General features: G+C 38.8%; 5 protein-coding genes across 5 annotated transcripts; all 5 read right to left on the bottom strand.

The window, feature by feature from the left end:
* Positions 1–270: 270 nt before the first annotated feature.
* LOC131543490 (histone H2B 1/2-like) lies at positions 271–734 on the bottom strand. Its single transcript, XM_058780875.1, has one exon. It carries the CDS (start codon positions 691–693, stop codon positions 319–321), a length of 375 nt encoding a protein of 124 aa, XP_058636858.1. The 5' UTR covers positions 694–734; the 3' UTR covers positions 271–318.
* A 944-nt stretch (positions 735–1678) lies between these two features.
* LOC131543505 (histone H4) lies at positions 1679–2068 on the bottom strand. The gene has a single exon (XM_058780891.1). The coding sequence runs from the start codon at positions 2032–2034 to the stop codon at positions 1723–1725; it is 312 nt and encodes a 103-aa protein (XP_058636874.1). The 5' UTR covers positions 2035–2068; the 3' UTR covers positions 1679–1722.
* Positions 2069–5019: 2951 nt separating this feature from the next.
* Positions 5020–5488, bottom strand: LOC131543481 (histone H3). The gene has a single exon (XM_058780864.1). It carries the CDS (start codon positions 5461–5463, stop codon positions 5053–5055), a length of 411 nt encoding a protein of 136 aa, XP_058636847.1. The 5' UTR covers positions 5464–5488; the 3' UTR covers positions 5020–5052.
* A 2202-nt stretch (positions 5489–7690) lies between these two features.
* On the bottom strand, positions 7691–8146 carry LOC131543483 (histone H2A-like). Its single transcript, XM_058780866.1, has one exon. The coding sequence runs from the start codon at positions 8123–8125 to the stop codon at positions 7739–7741; it is 387 nt and encodes a 128-aa protein (XP_058636849.1). The 5' UTR covers positions 8126–8146; the 3' UTR covers positions 7691–7738.
* An 894-nt stretch (positions 8147–9040) lies between these two features.
* On the bottom strand, positions 9041–9839 carry LOC131543473 (histone H1-like). Its single transcript, XM_058780856.1, has one exon. The coding sequence runs from the start codon at positions 9837–9839 to the stop codon at positions 9204–9206; it is 636 nt and encodes a 211-aa protein (XP_058636839.1). The 3' UTR covers positions 9041–9203.
* Between the last annotated feature and the right edge of the window lie 11155 nt (positions 9840–20994).

Below are 20994 nucleotides of genomic sequence, written 5' to 3'. Positions count from 1 at the left end.
TATTTACAGATTGTAACTACGCTTCACAATTAAAACTTCTGTAGACTTGTCTAATACAGTGATCATAATCAAGCTACAACTCAAGAATTATTAAGAAACACGACTGATCTTCAGAGCAAACAACCGCTATTTCACGCCACCAGAGCAACAGATAACAGTCATTGTGAACACCGACTTTTAAACAAAATACTGCATGCAAGCACTAGTTTTATTAGCTTACATTGCAATTAGCTTGATTAACTATTAGAAGCTCTTTCAAGGAGTAGATGGGTGGCTCTTAAAAGAGCCTTTGGGGGTGTTTAACAGCCTCAGGCTGCTCTACTTGGAGCTGGTGTACTTGGTGACGGCCTTGGTGCCCTCAGACACGGCGTGTTTGGCCAGCTCCCCGGGCAGCAGCAGACGCACGGCGGTCTGGATCTCTCTGGAAGTGATGGTGGAGCGCTTGTTGTAGTGAGCGAGACGAGACGCTTCACCGGCGATGCGCTCGAAGATGTCGTTGACGAAAGAGTTCATGATCCCCATCGCCTTGGAAGAGATCCCGGTGTCGGGATGAACCTGCTTCATCACCTTGTAGATGTAGATAGCGTAGCTCTCCTTCCTGGTCTTTCTGCGCTTCTTTCCTCCCTTCCCCGCGGTCTTTGTGACGGCCTTCTTGGAGCCCTTCTTAGGCGCGGACTTCGCTGGTTCAGGCATGATGCTGCTGACGAGACAATGATTAGAAAGAGCCGCACAGAGCCGTTTATTCACTCGCCTATGCTAATTTACACAGAGATGTGGAGGCTTCTGATTGCGTGTTTCCACAGACCACACCCATAAACTCGACCGTGATTGGACAACTGGAAGAACCACGAGCGGAACGACGGCCAATCACAGGCGGCGAAATGATAGCCCCGCCCACCGCTCCTTGTTTGAGCGACATCAGCCCACGTGACTAAGCTTCCTTTGTTTTAATTCCCGCTCTTTTTGTTTGTCATATTCCATGCAAGAAACAAATATCATATATGGGCCTCAAATATCATACAGTGTAATTATAAAACCCTTATAGACCCATTGAGAGAATTTGGAGAAAAGAGAGCAGTGAGATTATTTTAAATGTTTTATCTTCTGATTGTGTTCTCTCTTTTTTTTTTTTAAATCACTAAGAAAACGCTAAAGCAGCAAATGAAAACGCCGTGTAAGATGAAAAGACATGGTTTTATTGTTCGCGTTTCTGGAGAAATAAACATTACAACCCTGCTGAAAAAAAACCTCCCAAAACACAATAGAAAATGTAATGGTTTTAATGGAAACTATAATGGTGTCTGCTGGTATGTGATGGATTCTGTTGCTGGGATGTTAAATCATGTTGGAAAAATGCCCAAAACACTACAAAAATAAATTTTGTAATGGTTTTACTGAAAAAAGCCAATGGTTCATAATGGTATTTTAATGGAAACCATTGGAATTTCTGTGATGGTTTCTATTGTGCTTCTATTGTTTGTTTTTTAGCAGGAAAGAGCTCCAATTCTGAAGAACAGTTCTTGGGTCAAAGACATGAACACATCTGTATTCTCAGAGCAGCACACACACCAACATTAGACGAGATTTACTGTAAGAAAACAGGTTTAGTAGCAAGCATTTTGTTAGTTTTCATCTCCAGCATAAACCAGCAACATGAGCTCTTTCTGTGTCGGTGTGGGTGGCTCTTAAAAGAGCCGTTGGGTTTGTTCTGATTGAAGGCGTTTATCCTCCGAAGCCGTACAAGGTGCGTCCCTGTCGTTTGAGCGCGTACACGACGTCCATGGCGGTGACGGTCTTTCTCTTGGCGTGCTCGGTGTAGGTGACGGCGTCGCGGATAACGTTCTCCAGGAACACCTTCAACACCCCGCGGGTCTCCTCGTAGATCAGACCGGAGATGCGCTTGACGCCGCCGCGGCGCGCCAGACGACGAATGGCGGGTTTGGTGATTCCCTGGATGTTATCGCGCAGCACTTTCCGGTGACGCTTGGCGCCTCCTTTCCCGAGTCCTTTCCCGCCTTTGCCTCTTCCAGACATGATTCAGATGCTTCTTGCTCGAGTTAAGCGATGAATAAGAATAAGGCGCAAGTGCTGCAGGGAGGCCTTTTACAGTTGCTTACAGGACCTAACTGAAACCAGCTCCGCGTCACATGATTCACAGACCCCGCCCCACGAGGAGAAAACCATGTGGTTTAACACCAATAATGATCTAACGATGTATGTACTTTGTTTCGTATTAAAATGCATGTTTTATAAGATTAATTTGACAAATATACTTTATTGCATAATATCTAAATAATATTTAAATGTACGCCTTTGACAGACCAGCGACTTGCAGATCATCATTATCGTTGTCTAGGACCGCAAGCAATACGGGTTATGCGCAACAGACTTCCGTATTCTGCTAACCAGGTCTCGTTGCTTCCGGTTCACACGTTTTGCAAGTTCCCCGTTAAATATGAAGCTGTTTTACTCAAGATGCCTTCAAAGTAGACACTAAAGATAATCATAACCAATGTCCATCACATATGTGGATTGATATATATAAAAGTTTAACATTTTTATTCTTTTCAATAACATTTGTATATAAAAGTCGAATAAATTGTCAACAATAAAAACAGCTAGCTGATTTAACTGATTACCTTAAAAGTCCATTGATATCGCCATTTTTTTAATACTGCTATTAATACGTTCTCTGACAAGCGGAAGCGATGAGACCTGTTTTCCGGGTTTGGTCAGGTGACCTTCGACATATACCCAATTATGTGCATTTGCTGTTTTCATATTCACCAGCATTTTGTGTGTATATATATATACAGCTGTGCTCAAAATTATCCATACCCTTCGTAAATGTGATCAAAGAAGGCTGTGAAAATAAATCTGTATTGATTATCCATTTGATATTTCATTAAAAAAAATATAAGGTATTTTAAATATTATATAAATATTGATAAGGTTTGACCCTAACTTCTTCCCGTCATCGCAGCGCAGAAGGTCATCTATGATTGTGTGATGAGGGGACAGCAGTGTTGCCAGGGCAACGGCACAAGTGGTTTAGTTGGAAAATACAGTCGCGGGAAAAATTACAGAGCCGTGGGCTGCGGTTTTTGGGCTACTTTTTTAATGTACCGCAGCCACCCAAAGTGTATATAGACAAATACAAATTAAAATAGATCCTTTTACTCATGTGTATCATACTTGAAATGTATCCCTGAACGGAGAGGCGGTAACATCACAAACAACGTGAGTTTCAGCAGAGCAGCAGAAATAAACATGACAACAGCCACTATAGATTATATAAAATAATAAACACACGATTATGATAGATATGGTCTGTATGTCTTGAGTTGAATGTGTACATCTGAAATACTAATTTGTGCAGCGATATAAAAGGCTATAAATAGCATATTTTAACAACAGTAAACAACCAAATTGCACATGTGATCGTAAAAGTAGGTTATTACAAACACTCGATGGTGGTTTGAAGTGAGTTCTGAGTAAAAGTGTATTATTAATCTCATAAATTGTCTTATGAAGCATGATGCTAATATTAGCTCTAATGCAGCTGCAGAACAGGTCAAATTCTTCTTCATAATGCATTTTTGTCATAATACTTCACGTAAGGTCGCAATAAAATGTTTTGTTGTATTTATTTAGAAATACTTCTGATAATAGTTGGGTAAATGTATGCTGGGATTGAAGCGATGTGGCTTGGTAAACGTTTTAATGCCAGTATAAAGGCTGATAATGGCTGAATAAAAACAAAAGAATAATGATAAAAGAATAATAAGGATTATGTCTCATACCTGCGGAAGTGTGAAAGGTTCTGTTTCCTTAAACTAGTTTGTCATGCATTTCTTTTTAAACACATTTACAGGTGAATCCTAGTATTTTGAATGCTGTTACAGATTAAGTTTAAACTATATTACACAGTCCAAGGTAAAAAGCACATTTTGTTAAAAAAAAAGAGAAAAGTTGTGAGGTTGTATCAAAGCAGAGATCAGTAGCTCAGTACATATAATATACATAAATGTAGTTTGTCATTTGTCTGAGTACAAGGTTTTATTTATTTTTTTCATTTTGAGCCCTGTTTTGTCCCACTTCTCAAGAATGACTGAGCTACACATCGACTAACTCTCATCAGAGTATTAGGCTCAGGTTAAGGTTAGTGTATAATGTTGACGTACTTGCAAAGTTACTTATAGTCAGTTTATCTGTTGAGGAACCATCAAAGTTAAGTGTTTGCATATATTTATCAAACATACTACTAATACTCATGAATCTTTAAGAGAAGAAAAATATTACTATTATTATTAATATACTTATAAGTGGTCTTTGATTGCTTTTAGTAAAGTAGCATGAGAACGATGGCAAGATATGAGACTTAAGTTATAATACAATAAAATTATGTGAAATGTAATCCATTGTAAGAAGTGGATGCAACATGTTCACGGTGTTATAAATCATCATACTCATAAAAGCTATAAGCACAAATAAGTAAATATTATAATATGTTAAAACTGTTCTTATGAATATTAATACGATGAGCCTGATGACCTGAGACGAGTGGAGCGAACTGAAGAGAAGCAGCAGCATACAGCTGTGAATCTGAAGGATCTGGAGAGCTTCTGGAGGAAGGAAGGGTCTCGTGTTCTCTGAACTCATCAGACATTAAAGAGAAAACTCAGCTGCTATATTAGCAAAAGAGATTGCAGCAAGTATTGAATAAAAGGGTATGAATATTCATGACCAAAGTGGTTTAGTTTTAAATAATGATAGATTTACTTTCACAGCCATGGTTTATATTTGCCAAACCAAGGGTATGAATACATTTGAGCACATCTAATACACATACACACACATAACCTTTGTGATAAGGAACTAAAATAAATAAAATGGCACAAGATAAGACCCAGTCTACATTCATTAAGCTCGTGAGCACAATTGTACTTGCTATAAGTTATATTTGGGTTCAGATACAGTGGAAACGGTCTCGTTCAGTGCGGTGTCGGTGGCTCTTAAAAGAGCCGTTGGGGTGCAACTGCAGCGGCGGGTTTAAGCGCGCTCTCCGCGGATGCGGCGCGCCAGCTGGATGTCTTTGGGCATGATGGTGACTCTCTTGGCGTGGATGGCGCACAGGTTGGTGTCCTCAAACAGACCGACCAAATAAGCCTCGCTGGCCTCCTGCAGGGCCATGACGGCGGAGCTCTGGAAGCGCAGGTCCGTCTTGAAATCCTGCGCGATTTCTCGCACCAAGCGCTGGAAAGGCAGTTTGCGGATCAGCAGCTCGGTGGACTTCTGATAACGGCGGATCTCTCGGAGAGCCACGGTGCCGGGCCTGTAACGGTGGGGCTTCTTGACGCCGCCGGTGGCTGGGGCGCTCTTCCGGGCGGCTTTAGTAGCGAGCTGCTTCCTCGGGGCTTTGCCGCCGGTGGATTTACGAGCCGTCTGCTTGGTTCTTGCCATCGCGAAGATTAACCTCTTCCTCTGTTCCGAGCACGTAGAGAATATACTGCTCTCTGTTCCGCGTCTGCTTTTAAACCCTCATAGGGTCACGAGCTTATGATGTCATGAAGGTGCAGAGGCTTGTGATTGGCTGATGTGTGACGTCTGCTCATGACTGCTAGCCAATGACTGAGCAGCTTCTGTTTTCAAAAAGGGCTGTTTGTGTTTCCCGCTTAAAATCCTTTGTTCTGTTTATTACTTTACAATCAAACACACACTCTACACTAACACATCATCACATAACATTATAATTTAATTTGTATAAAATCACTGCAACTGGACAAGGATAATTATCATACAAACGTAATGCTATATGTACTGTACTATGTATGTGTACATATGTTGTGTGTGTATATATATATATATATATATATATATATATATATATATATATAATTCAACAGAAATGTCCACTTGGCAAGATGTCTTAAAATGTTTTTATTTTTCTAACATTTAAACTTAAGACCAAATTATTAAATTACCTTTTGACTTTATGAATGATATAAATGACACCTTAATGATTTTTTATTTAATCTTTTTTATGCAATCATTTAAAAACCACATGTACCGTTTTTGTCACTGGTGTTACCTTCTTTGGGAATATTAAAGGCTTTATGAAATATTATTTCTCAATATTTTTTTCCTTCAGCACATGTAGTCAGTTACTGAAAAATATAGTGAAAATGCAAGAAATAAGGAGATGATGTATTTAATGTGACAGAAAAACACAATAACACTGAATCACCAGAGACACATAAGACCTGATACTCTGATCTTCACTGCAGTTATCTATAAGGACGATATGCTGTCAGTCATGGTACTCACTAAATTAATTAGCTTAATTCATTTGTATTCTAGTTTTTTACAGTTCCCTAACAATAAAGCAGGTCATACAAGTGACTTCAACTAAAAGCTTCACATGAAATCATGAGATAAATTAGAACATTTATAATAACTGAAAACAGAGACAGTGGACTCATGGGCCTTTTTTCATACATCTTCAGGAAATTGTTATTTTTTGGTAATGATTATTGTAATAATTGTTTTATTTTTGTTAAACAGTGTTTTTTTTTAAATTCATTTTTGGTATGCCATTTACATTTGATAGTTATGAATACACATTGACGCCCTCCACAAAGAGGGTAAGTCACAGAAGGTCATTACTGAAAGGTGTGGCTGTTTACAGAGTGCTGTATCAAAGCATATTAAATGCAAAGTTGACTGGAAGGAAGAATTTGGGTAGGAAAAGGTGCACAAGCAACAGGGATGACCGCAAGCTTGAGAATACAGTTAAGCAAAGCCGATTCAAACACTTGTGAGAGCTTCACAAGGAGAGAACTGAAGCTGGAGTCAGTGCATCAAGAGTCACCACGCTCAGACGTCTTCAGGAAAAGGGCTACCAAGCCACTTCTGAACCAGAGACAACGTCAGAAGCATCTTAACTGGGCTGTGGAGAAAAAGAACTGGACTGTTGCTCAGTGGTCCAAAGTCCTCTTTTCAGATGAAAGTAAATTTTACATTTCATTTGGAAATCAAGGTCCCAGAGTCTGAAGGAAGAGTGGAGAGGCACAGAATCCATGTTGCTTGAAGTCCAGTGTGAAGTTTCCACAGTCAGTGATGATTTGGGCTGCCATGTCATCTGCTGGTGTTGGTCCACTGTGTTTTCTGATGTCCACAGTCAACGCAGCCATCTACCAGGAGATTTTAGAGCACTTCATGCTTCCTTCTGTTGACAAGCTTTATGGAGATGCTGATTTCATTTACCAGCAGGACTTGGCACCTGCCCACACTGCCAAAGCAACCAGTATCTGGTATAAGGACCATGGTATCCCTGTTCTTAATTGGCCAGCAAACTCGCCTGACCTGAACACCAGAGAGAATCTTTATTGGTCTTAAGTAATATTCTAATATTTTGAGATACTGATTTTTGACTTTCATGAGCTGTAAGCTCTAATCATCAAAATTAAAAGAAATAAACATTTGAAATATATCAGTCTGTGTGTAATGAATGAATATAATATACAAGTTTCACTTTTTGAACAGAATTAGTGAAATAAATCAACGTTTTGATGATATTCTAATTATATGACCAGCACCTGTATACGTTTATGGCACGTCGCTACTGATGGAGAAAAAAATAATATACATATATATAAATATATAAAAGCGCTCTCTATCAGATGAAGTGTGTGGCTCTGAAAAGAGCCTTTGTGTTGGAGAAGCAGACCGGACTCGTTTACTTGGCTTTGGCGGGTTTCTCGGTCTTCTTGGGCAGCAGCACGGCCTGGATGTTGGGCAGCACGCCGCCCTGAGCGATGGTCACTCCGCCCAGGAGTTTGTTCAGCTCCTCGTCGTTGCGCACCGCCAGCTGCAGGTGACGGGGGATGATGCGGGTCTTCTTGTTGTCCCTCGCGGCGTTTCCAGCCAGCTCCAGGATCTCAGCGGTGAGATACTCGAGCACAGCCGCCAGATAGACGGGAGCACCGGCACCGACGCGCACTGCGTAGTTACCTTTGCGGAGAAGCCTGTGAACGCGACCGACGGGGAACTGCAGCCCTGCCCTGGACGACCGAGTCTTGGCCTTCGCTCTCGCTTTGCCGCCGGTTTTTCCTCTGCCGCTCATTGTCGATTACTGAAATCTCAGCGTTTGATTAACAGAAATAATGAAGCCGTGAGTCCCGCTCTTCTGATTTTAAAGGAGCGTGCCAGTCGCTCATTGGTTTAGAACTTTGTAAGATTTAAACCAATCACTGAACTTCCCTCCAACACAAACCGCCAAAGCCACGCCTCCACAGCAGGCGGCCGGAGTGTGCTGCATTTAGACTAAACACACACGACAGATAATATTAAATAAATCGTGATGGGGTGCTGAATAAGTTTAAAAATATATATCAATGCAAAAAGCATTACTAAATGTTGTTTTTAACCTAATTCAATTTAGATCGGTGATCCATTGAAGCTGTTTATATAAATAAACACGAATAAGTATGTTTCTAAATTAGATTAGATTTAACTTTATTGTCATTATGCAGAGCGCGAGTACAGAGCTAATGAAACACAGTTAGCATCTAACCAGAAGTGCAAGAATATAGTATTGTATACACAGATTAGTGCAGATTAAGTGAAACTAAAACTTACAGTATGTACAGTGGAGTTATATACAATATTAAGCAGAGTATGTACAGAATATGAATATGAGAGCTGTGTAGGGTTATATGTACAGTATGAACAGCAACAACGAAGAACAGTATAATAAATACAGTCGTGTACAATATTATTAAGCAATGTATAGTCTAAGCAAAATATCAGTAGTGCAATAATATGTTTATAGAAATAGTTTACAGTGATTTGTACAGTAGCCATGTTAGACAATCAACAAAAGAGCAATAATATGCAAGTGTTATAACAAGTCTGTTAGTATACTTAGCAAGGTCTTTTTTTGTTCTTTTTATTACATAAAAAAATAATAAAGAAAACCATATAATAGTAATAATAGAGCAAGCTAGTGTTATTTTATTATTATTTTGCTTTTGTTAAATTGTATAATAAGAATACAGACAGATAGAATCATAAAGATAAGAGAAGCTAATGTTTTGTTGTTTCTTCCACTAAGAGCCAAAGTGCAGGTCTTTATTTTGCTCTTTCTTTAGAGTCTGTGTGTGGCTCTTAAAAGAGCCTTTGGGGAATAAAACAGAAGATGTTTATTTCTTCTTGGGAGCTGCTTTTTTAGGTTTAGCAGCTTTAGGCTTTGCAGCTTTAGGTTTAGCAGCTTTAGGCTTCGCCGTCTTGGGTTTGGCAGTCTTGGCCTTTTTGGGGCTCTTGGCTGCTTTCTTGGGCGTCGCTGGCTTCTTCGCCTTCTTGGGGCTCTTCGTCGGCTTCTTAGCGGCGGCTGCGGCGGGTTTCTTGGGCTTCTTGGGCGATTTCTTCGCGGCGGGCTTCTTCGCCGCTGCGCTCTTGGGCTTCTTGGCAGCAGCGGGTTTCTTGGCCGCGGGCTTCTTGGCTTTAGGAGCCGCTTTCTTCTTGGTCTCGGCTTGCTTCTTGCTGATCTTGAAGGAGCCGGAGGCGCCGGTCCCTTTGACCTGCAGCAGGGTGCCTTTAGTCACCAGGCTCTTGATGGCGAGCTTGACGCGGGAGTTGTTCTTCTCCACGTCGTAGCCGCCGGCGGCGAGAGCTTTCTTCAGCGCGGCGAGGGACACGCCGCTCCTCTCCTTGGACGCGGACACGGCTTTGACGATCAGCTCACCGACGCCTGGACCTGCTTTCTTGGCTTTGGCGGAGGACTTCTTCTTGGGCGCTTTGGCCGGCGGAGCGGCAGCAGCTGGAGCGGTTTCTGCCATTTCTGTCTGTCTGTCTGTCGCTCGCGCGGCGCCGCGCTCTTAAACAACACATGAGAACCTTACAGACTCAACCCGCCGCTCGGTGTCTGCGCGCCTCCGCGAGCCCCTCGCGCGTGTGTTTTCTTCTCCTACATTTAAGGACTAAACTCGAGTGCTAAAATAGTTCAGCGCAGCAGAAACACAGTGAACACCAGGCAGAGCTTCTTGGCTTTCTGTGGAGACTAAAATACGCGGCGAGGAGATGTTTGTTTTGCCCCGGTCAGACCAAACTCAAGCCGAGCATCAGCCACGGAACACAGCCGCGTGTAAATCTAATGCCTTGTTTAAGTGTAAAAGTCGATAAAAGATTAAAATCGTCCTCTGTGTGTTTCAGAGACAGTTTGAAAGTGAATATAATGAAATGATCATCAGTGAAGGGCGTGTGTAGTGTTTCGTACAGCTGCTGTTTTGGGCGGCTTGAAGCACAAACATCTGGAGGCTTCGAGACTGTTTGAGACTCATGTCTGGGTCACCTGACGATCAATAGTAGTAGTAGTAGTAGTAGTAGTAGTAGTAGTAGTAGTAGTAGTAGTAGTAGTAGTAGTAGTAGTAGTAGTAGTAGTAGTAGTAGTAGTAGAAGAAGAAGAAGAAGAAGTAGAAGTAGAAGTAATAGCAGTAGTAGTACTTTGGAAAGTGAGGAATGAGTTTATATGACTTCATATGAATTAGCCACCATTTTCATAAAAAAAAAAAAAATATATATATATATATATATATATATATATATATATATATATATATATATATATATATTATAATATCTTCATTGAAGATGTAAGCATTTGAGTTTTTGTCTTTTAATTCTGTCTTTAACGTTTGATTAAACAATGTTATATGTTTTGATTTGCTACAGATGAGGAGATTGTCTTTGTCTTTATTTCTTTATTCTTGTTTATCATATTAACTCAGATACTTTGATCTCCACACAATACAAACAAGATGCATAAAAGCCTCTTTCCCTCCTGTCCTTGTTTCCTTCCCTTTATCCATGCTTCTCTTCAGTCAGAATGATTCTGTGCAAAACATTCTGCGTCAATGCAAGTGGATCTCATGCTTGATATGATCTGAAATGCATCCGTGCGACTGGTGCAATCGTGTCATGTCCAGAGAAATCAAACTGAAATGATTTAATGCAAATTCATATACAGATTTTAGTTACAATATAAATGACCATCAATTGGCTTCTCAACCTGAAATTCAAGTTAATAGTAAAATGGAGTTAAATACGATTTTAACATACATTTTGTTGAACTTAAAAAAAAAAAAAATAATAATAATAAAATGATAGTAAAAATTAAAAAGATTTAAAAAAAAAAGTTTAATTTAATAAGTGCAATTTCTTATGCATTTGAGCCGATGTGGCGAGGGGACTGAGCAGTATACTGTTATGAACCTGCTGGTTTGAGCCGAAGAGTGGGTCAGAAACAATAAAACCTGTTTATGTGGATACTTGTCAAGACAGTCATTCTGACATAATGTTGTGTGCATTTGCTGATGAAGAAGCGAAAGAGAACTCAATTCGGTCCGAGCTCCGCTTTGAAATCTCTTTCACACTGTCTCACGCTTGCAGGGCCCAAGCCTTAATGGGCTTATTATTGCCTATATATATATATTTTTTTGTTGTTGTTGACATTGACAAATATACATATTTTTCATTAAGAGCACAACTAAGACATATTTGTTTGGACAAATGTAAAATAATAAGTGTACGATAACTATATTATTAAGTTACACATACTGGTGCGAGTCCGGTAACTGCGCTGTTTTGTCATCGTGATTGTGTGTGAATTTAATGAGCTGTGGATGAGAAGGTGGAAACTTTGTTTCAGATTAGTGAGTTCTATGGACGTTCCTTTCCGCCATTTACTTTTTTTTTTTTGCTCTTTCTTTTCCTCGAGAGACTGTTTGTGACTGGGATCCATGTGCAAGCTTTTATTTAGAAACATAGTCAATCACAGGCAATGTCAAACATCGGCAAACAGGTATGGCATGGGCAAGACAAAGAGTAATCCTAGGGTAGCGTGGGTCAACGATCGGCGAACAGGGTAAGGCAGAGAGATAATCCAGGTACAAGAGCAATAGTCCAAGCGAGGTGCAAACAGAGACCGAAACGGCAAGGCAAAGGGTTAATCCAGGAAACACGGGCAGGAATCAAAACACGAGAAAACAGGCAAGGCAAGACTATGACAACTAAGTGAGCTCCTAGAATAGCTATCGCTAGGAGAGTGATAAATGCTATACAATACTCGGCGATCTGACTAAGGAAGTCCATGGCTTAAGTAAGCTGTGTGATCAGTGCAATCAGCTGTGTGTGTGTGTGTCGTCCGTGCGATGGATGATGGAGTCCCAGAAGGCCACAGACCGGATTCGTGACAAATATGCACTTTTTGTTTGCATAAACAAATGAAATAAAAACTTTAATTAAGAATGATGGCCAGATTTTAAACTAACAAAAATATTCATAACATGTTATCATGTACTGCATGTACAGATAAAGTTTTGACCATTTTTTCAAATAAAATTTGAAGTTTAAATTTTTAAAATCTTTTTTATATTAATAAAAAGGATGAATAAAAAAATAAATAAAAAAATATAGCTGCAAGCAGCGATGGCGGGCCCAAGCCGTCAGTGCAACCGCCACGCCGGTGGCATCAGGAAAACTGTGCCCAGCGGACACATGCATTACAGTAACCCTCTGGCAGTCTGGTTTTGAGGGATACAGCAATGAAAGGGTTAATCAAAACTATCAAGACATTGAGAGACACACACACACACACACACACACACAGACACACACACATACACGCAACAATATATACAATTTTGGTAACACTTTCAATAAGGTTTCAGTTATTAACATTAACTATATTAATTAATATGAACAATAATTATATAGCTTTTATTAATGTTAGTCTCTCTATTCTCTCTTTCTCACACACACACACACACACACACACACATAAAGAACAATGTAAAACTTTTGTAACACTTTTCAATAAGTTTTTATTTTTTGACATTATTATAAGTTAACATTAAGTTAGCATGAACAATAATTTTATAGCATTTATGAATCTTGGTTAATGATATGTTCAAAATTGACTACTACATTTTTAATTAATTTCTTGTTAATGTACATCAGTTACTGTACCATGAACTAACATAAATAATTTTTTACTAACACAAAATATAGTAAAACATATGTTATTCAAGATTAGTTTTTAGTTTTGAATTAACTAATGTTAAAAACTATGTTCTTGAACTATACTAGTTAACATGAAAATTAATTATATAATATTTATTCATGTTAATTAATAAGTTAAAATGTATTAATACATTATTAAAATTTAAAGTTGTATCTTAACATTAGTTTATGTTCTGTGAATTAACATAAAATTAATATTTTTAATGTTAGTATTAACTAAAATTAAATAAGATTAATAAAGGATTTTAAAATATATTGTTCCTTTTTAGTTCATGTTAATTAATGTAATAAATTATGTTAACCAAAGAGACCTTAAAGTAAATTGTTACCAATATTTTTATATTTTATAACTATTTAAAAAGCATATGATAATATATATATATATATATATATATATATATATATATATATATATATATATATAAGAATACTGACAGTACAGAACACTTCAGCTGATTCTATGCATTATTTTTCATTCTGAGAGACAGACAGGCAGCTCAGCCAACTCTTGAAAATTAAGGTCATGTCTCCATCTGGTGGTCATCCTTGGTATTACACTCCTCACCTTTAAACCAATTTCAGTGATAGTTTTAATTGTTTTGTGACCCCTGAGCATGATACATTATTGAAACTAAGCATGTTTCCTCAGAATTATTTGTTATATTTATGTAACAAGTTTTGAAGTGTTTGGAAACTGCACTTTAAAGATATAAGAAAATTACTGCTATTTGTTTTACTGTTACTTTAATACATCACCATTACCACACCGTTCGAGATATCCTAAATCCGTCCGCAATTTAAAATCTTCAGTATATTGGCATCATGTTGACAAAGTTTGGTGTGAACTACTTGTTTCTGCTAGGAGGAGTATGAATTTATTTACAGCCTGTTTTCTTAGAAAACAAACATTCAAATAAAAATAGCCGACTTCCTGTAGGTCGTAGCTAATGACTGTAAATTAGAAAGTTGTCCGGCTTAATAAGAACAATTTATGTACCGAGTTTGGTGTCTGTAGCTAAAACTAACCCCCAAACTTTTGACAAAAGGTGGCGCTATAGAGTGCCTCTTCCACGCCCATTTATGAGCTTTTTCCGGTGTCTAACTATCATTAATACGGATGTGTGTATTGAGTTTCATGGCATTCTAAGCATGTTATCTGCCTCAAAATAACCGGAAAAAAATATTCAACTTTGACATATTACCATGGCAACAATATTTTAGATATCAATATTCCCTTCACAGTTTTACATCAGCCGTGTTTTGTCATTATTCTGATGAAGTTTGAAGCAAATCGGGTAAAAATAAGATGCTGAATTCAAAGCATTTTGAAATTGACACATTTCCTGCTGCCAGTTGGTGGCGCTATAACTTTTACTCATAATAGTCACATCTATTCGATCGGCATCATGCAACAAACAAATCCCTGAAGTTTGATCAAAATCAGACAATGTATGTGGATGTTATTAGACATTTCCTGTCTCTCATTTTTCGCCATAATTCATCACCTCGCCACGGGCAAACCGTTCGAGATATCAAAAATCCCTTTTATATATATATCAATAAAACCAACATCTGAACCTCTGTATTTCTCAATAAGAGCTTCTCCAGACAATCCGACAGAAATAAGGTCAGTCTGGTTAGTAATAATGATGCTAGTAATGCTGTTTGTGGAGTTGTTTAATCCTCTGCTGAGATCTTCAGAGATTGAATGTCTTTTATCTTCAGTTGTTTTGCAGGCTGTGGCTGGAAGTCAATAGTTGTTGTTGTGTTTCTGCTCGTCTCTTTCTTCTTTAGCAGGTGTTCGTCACTAACGCTCAATCAGTACTAGATTAATCACTTAATTATCTAATGAACTGCAGTGCTGCTTCAGTCTTATTTCAGCACTCTGTAGTATGCATACTGAGCAGAGTTCATTTCATTGTCTCATCTGGGCTGACCCATGTGGGGCCCTCATGAAACCGAGGACAAAACTGGCTGGGGCCCAGTTAGAGAGTCCAGGAGCCACCCATCTGGGCCCCGCATAAGTGTGCTGGCTGGGTTTAGATTAAGTTACTAAACCTGAGTAATGTAACGAAATACATTACGGATTACTTTTTGAATCATGTATTTTGTAATCTGTAGTGAAATACATTTTAAAAGTAACCTTCCCAGCCCTGTGTATTGATACCTGCATATCTTCACCGAATGCCATGTGTTACCTGGGCGGAGGCGGTGAAGGCGGCACGGAAAGCGAGGTGGTGTGGCCGTCAAACTCAAACTGGTTTCGAGGGCTCAGTGGGAGCTGTAATCTTCTATTCGGGAAACTGCTAGAAATCTGATTTTTTGCTGGCGTTCACCATCGTGTGGGAGGAATGTTCCCGTCGTATCGGATCTGTTAGCTCATCCTTTCCTGTATCGGCCGCCTCATATTCAGGGGCGCGGGAAGTGGGGGTGCTGAGGGGGCTGCAGCACCCCCTGTTTTTTTCTGTGGGCAACTGTTTAATTGTTGGGAATATAAAAAAAAATAAAAAATCGGTGTGTCTATTTAAGTGCAAATAGCCATGTTGTTGGCAGAGGCCATTTACACTAACTACGCAAACTTTTTTTCCTCCCTTTTTAAATTTCAAATCAAATTAGAAAAGCATTTATTTTTTAATAAAATTGAAGGAAATAATCAAAAAGTTGAACATAAAGTATCGGGTAGGGTTAGGGTAGGTGTATAGGGAGGGTTTTTGTCCCAATAAGGTGGCATCCATTTAATAATTTGAAATAAAATTTAAAAAAATTACACTCAATAAGTTATTGCATACTATTTTATAATGTACTACAATGCAGAAGTGCAGATAATGGCCACTATTTGCAATAAGTAATGTTTTTCTCTAATAATGTTTTTCGCCACAATTAATCATACCCTTTTATTCAATATTTGCAATAAGTAATTAGCAGGATCCTGCTATTTTAACATAGAATAAATATAATCTAAAGCTATTTCCACTGTGTAAATAGCATATCACTAAAGAATACTGCTATTTTAACTTAGTGTAAATAGCCTCTATCGCAACCCGGGACACGAGCCCACTTTCTGAAGTTCTTCCATTCAGTTTTAATTCAGTGGGTCAAGGGCCCAACGCATTTACGGGCTCACAGAGGTGGGTAGAGTACCCAAAAACTGTACTCAAGTAAAAGTACTTGAAGAAATATTTACTCAAGTAAAAGTAAAAGTAATAGTCTGAATAGTTACTTGAGTAAGAGTAAAAAAGTATCGGATAAAAAAACTACTCAAGTAGTTAGTTACTAGTTACTTTGGATCATATACTGAATATAGTTTACTTTTATGTAGATATATAGATATTTAGATACAATTTATATATAAATATACTGTATATATATATATACACATATACATATGTGACCCTGGACCACAAAACCAGTCTTAAGTCGCTGGGGTATATTTGTAGCAATAGCCAAAAATACATTGTATGGGTCAAAATTATACATTTTTCTTTTATGCCAAAAATCATTAGGATATTAAGTAAAGATCATGTTCCATGAAGATATTTTTTAAATTTCTTACCGTAAATATATTAAAACTTAATTTTTGATTAGTAATATGCATTGCTGAGAACTTCATTTGGACAACTTTAAATGCAATTTTCTCAGTATTTTGATTTTGTTTGAAGAAATTGACACTTATGACTGTGGTCCAGCGTCACATACACACACACACACACACACACACACACACTGCCGTTCAAAATACTTTTAATGTTTTTTTTTTTTTTTTAACTGTAATTTATTTCAGTGATGCAAATCAGAATTTTTATCAGCCTGATTTATTATCAATGCTGTTCTTTTTTAGCTTTCTATTCATAAAATAATCCTAAACAAAATGTCACAGGTTCCAAACAATATTAAGCAGCAAAACTGTTCCCTGTTGAAAAAACCCGCATATGCTGGTAAGGTATGTTTTGAAGCATGGGATGCTGGTTTGAGCTGATTTAAGCTGGTCATGTGCTGGTCCTAAGATGGTCCAACCAGCTTAAGACCAGCACATGACCAGTTAAGGACCATCTTAAACCAGCATAAACCAGCATCCCAGCTTCAAATCATACCTAACCAGCATATGCTGTTTTTTCAACAACACTGGTAATAAATCAATATATTTTAATGATTTCTGAAGGATCATAGGACTCTGAAAACTGGAGTAACAGCTGATAAAAATTCTGATTTGCATCACTGAAATAAATTTAATTATGTATTATAAATGTATATATGTATATAACCTCTGACACGGAGAAGAGTGAAAACTCCTCACATGACCGCTACAGAACATCTGAACATAACGAAACAAATGCACTTCTTCCGTCTCTTCTGCAAAATGTAAACAAATGTAGCCTTTATTTCTGCAAGCGTAAATATTGTGAAAATATCAATATTAATTGTGTCTAGGCAAGGCATTCCTCCTGGAACTAACGCGGGTTTGGCGGATGTTCATTTAATACTCTGTGACAGCTTATTTAATGAATAAATTATACATTGTATTTAATGTGTAAGGTACATGTACAACAAACTGTAATGTCATAGTGGTATCGTGTACTGTAATCGAATCTATACCTGTGGAACCGACAGCACACGTGGTGTTCATCTAATAAAGATCTTCATAGCTAGCAAACCATAGCCTTTGCTTTCAACTGACTGTAGATCCAAAGCCATGTCTTCAACGCTCCTGATGTTACAACCGCTTCAGACGACTCAGCGCGTGCGGCTGAACTGAATGAACGAATCATTCAAACTGATTCACGAACCGATTCACTGGTTTGCCAACTGGTCTGATCAAGCCTTGAACAGAATTGAACATCGCTCATTGCCCAGAAAAAGTAGACGGCGCGTTTGGAATAAATTGAAGGATTTTTAACTTGTATTGCATTAAGATAAAGTAACGAGGAGCGTCGCCCACAGTAACGAAGTAAAGGTACCGTTTTTCACTAAAATGTACTTGAGTAAGAGTAAAAGTACCCATTTTAAATATACTCTGAAAGTATTAGTTACCCAAAAATTTACTCAAGTAAATGTAACGAAGTAAATGTAACAGTAAATGTAACTCGTTACTACCCACTTCTGCGGGCTCATACACTTGATCTTGTGTTAACGTATCCATTGAAGACCCGGAACTGGGCGATTTTGGTATCTCTGACCATGAGTCTATCTTGCTCTTTATTCCTTTTAAATCAGATACGACTAGCACTGTTAAACCGATGCGTTGGTCTCATATATTGACACCTAAAACCAGTGGTGAGTTTCCCACAGCGTTCAGTGCGCTTGCGGGAGTCTCCGACGCGCAAATTCAGGACACCTTAGCTGGTTTAACACTGCTTGCACTAATATTTTAGATGAAGTGGCTCCCTTGAAAATTAAATATCAAAAACCTAAATCTGAGTCGTGGGTAAATAAGGCTGTTGGGGAGATTAGACAGACCTGTAGACGAGCAGAAAGGAAATGGAAAAAAGATAAGCTACAGGTCTCCTACGAACTACTAAAGGACACTCTCTCTAAATTTCAACGGGCTATGAGGTCAGCAAAGTCTAAATACTTTGCTGACCTCATCGAAAGAAATTGTAATAACCCAAGAACTCTTTTTAAAACTAGAAATGCGGTAGTGAATCCTGCTATTAGTATGCCCCATCGCTATGTGAGTCAATAACTATGTGTGAAAATTTTGTTAATAAGATAAAAGACATATTTTGTTTTTAATTAATTTACAGTAATTTCTCTTTCGTCCTTGCAGGAAATTGTAAATAAGCTGAAACCCACTGGTTCGTCGCTCAATGTAATTCCTCCTCGCCTTGTTAAACACGTTTTAAATTCGATAGGGCCCAATCTTTTAGCATTTATAAATAAATGTCGTGAAGCAGCAACTGTACCTGATTGTTTGAAACATGCCTCTGTCCAACCTCTCCTCAAACGGCCAAATTTAGACCCTACAATTTTAACAAATTTTAGACCGGTTACTAAACTTTCATTTATCTCTAAAATATTAGAGAAGGTGGTCTTTCAGCGACTGTACAATTTCCTGGAAGAAAACAAGATTTTTGAAGTATTTCAATCTGGATTTAGAAAATATCATTCTACAGAAACAGCTCTTGTTAAAGTGATAAATGATGTACGGAGAACTGTGGATACCGGTAGCTCTGTCGTGCTTGTGCTCTTGGATTTAAGCGCTGCATTTGACACAGTCGACAGTAATGTCCTGTTGTCCCGTTTGGAGAAATGCACTGACATCAAAGGGAAAGCTTTAAATTAGTTTTCTTGAAAATAGAACTTTCTCAGTGAATATTGGGGACTTTGCATCTAGTACAGCTTCACTTACGAGTGAAATCCCCCAGGGTTCCATCTTGGCTCCAATGTTATTCTCCATCTATATGCTGCCATTAGGTTCAATTTTTAAGAAATATGACATTCTCTCTCAAATGAGACATTCAAATGTATCTTCCCTTAAAACATGATAAACACTGCTTAGACTCTCTACCATCCTGCCTTAGTGATTTAAAGGCTTGGATGGCTGTAAACGGTAACACTTTACAATAAGGTTCATTAGTTAAACATTAGTTAATGTATTAACTAACACGAACTAACCATGAGCAATACATTTGTTACTGTATTTACTAATCTTCGCTAACATTAGTTAATAAAAATACAGATGTTCATTGTTAGTTCATGTTAGCTCACAGTGCATTAACTAATGTTAACAAGATTTTAATAATGTATTAGTAAATGTTGAAATTAATATTAACAAAGATTAATAAACGCTGTATAAGTGCAGTTTATTATTAGTTAATGTTAACTAATGTAGTTAAATAATGAACCTTATTGTAAAGTGTTACCCTGTAAACTTTCTAAATCTAAATTATAATAAGACAGAGATTATCGTATTTGGGCACACTGAATCCAAAAAAAACAAAGAAATTTTAATACCTGTCCTCTCTCTCCATATGTAAAACCCTGTGTAAAAAACTTGGGAGTCTATCTGGACAGTGCTTTGAAGTTCAACATTCAGGTCAGCTCAGGTCAAATCTAGTTTCTTTCATCTAAGAGCACTGGCAAAGGTGAAGTCTTTTCTGTCCTTTAAGAACTTTGAGAGGAATATTCATGCCCTCATTGTCACGGGTTGGGAGGAACGAAGACTCAAGTGCTGGCAAAAGGAATCTTCTTTATTAACAAATTATAAAATAAACAAAAACACAACTGAAACCACCCCGAAGGGGAAAAAGCCAGAGCAAACACAAGTACTGAAAACAAGACATACACGAGGCACAGGGCAGACTTAAATAACAGGCATACCTGGAACAAAAGTGAGACGAACGAGAGCAGAACAGAAAACACAGGGAGCTTAAGAAGGGACAGCAATCAGGAACACAGCTGGGGCAAATTAAACAATAATGAGGTGAGTGGAGTTTGGGGAATTGAATCCGGGAGACAGTGACCTCTGGTGGTGAGAGGGACCGTCGTGGACCCGGATTCATGACAGGACCCCCCCTCTAAGGAATGGCTCCCAGACATTTCCAAGCACCCAACCAGGGGGATGGCCAGGCAGGAACGGAGCAGGGAAGGGGGGATGGGGGCCATGTCCATGTGCTGGTGGGGGACCTGGAGACTGAGGCAGCGCCGGCGGGATGGGGACCCAGGGCAGAACCAGCGGCTACCACAGCAGCGTGTGCGGAGCTGCCACCCTGAAACGGGCAATGGCTGGCTCCGCTGCTTCGGGAGCCTTGTGAGCGGGCGCCGCCGCCTCGAGAGGAACGTGAGCGAACACCGCCGCCTCGGGAACCTTGTGTGCGGACACCGCCGCCTCGGGAGGACCGCGAGCGGACACATCCGCCTGAACCCTGTGCGGACACCGCCTCGGGAACCCTGTGTGCGGACACCGCCTGAACCTTG

Source organism: Onychostoma macrolepis, chromosome 07 (genome assembly GCF_012432095.1).
Source record: "Onychostoma macrolepis isolate SWU-2019 chromosome 07, ASM1243209v1, whole genome shotgun sequence".
Classification (NCBI taxonomy): Eukaryota; Metazoa; Chordata; class Actinopteri; order Cypriniformes; family Cyprinidae; genus Onychostoma; species Onychostoma macrolepis.
Note: the sequence above shows the minus strand (reverse complement) of the source record. Positions and strands in the feature narration are given on the sequence as shown.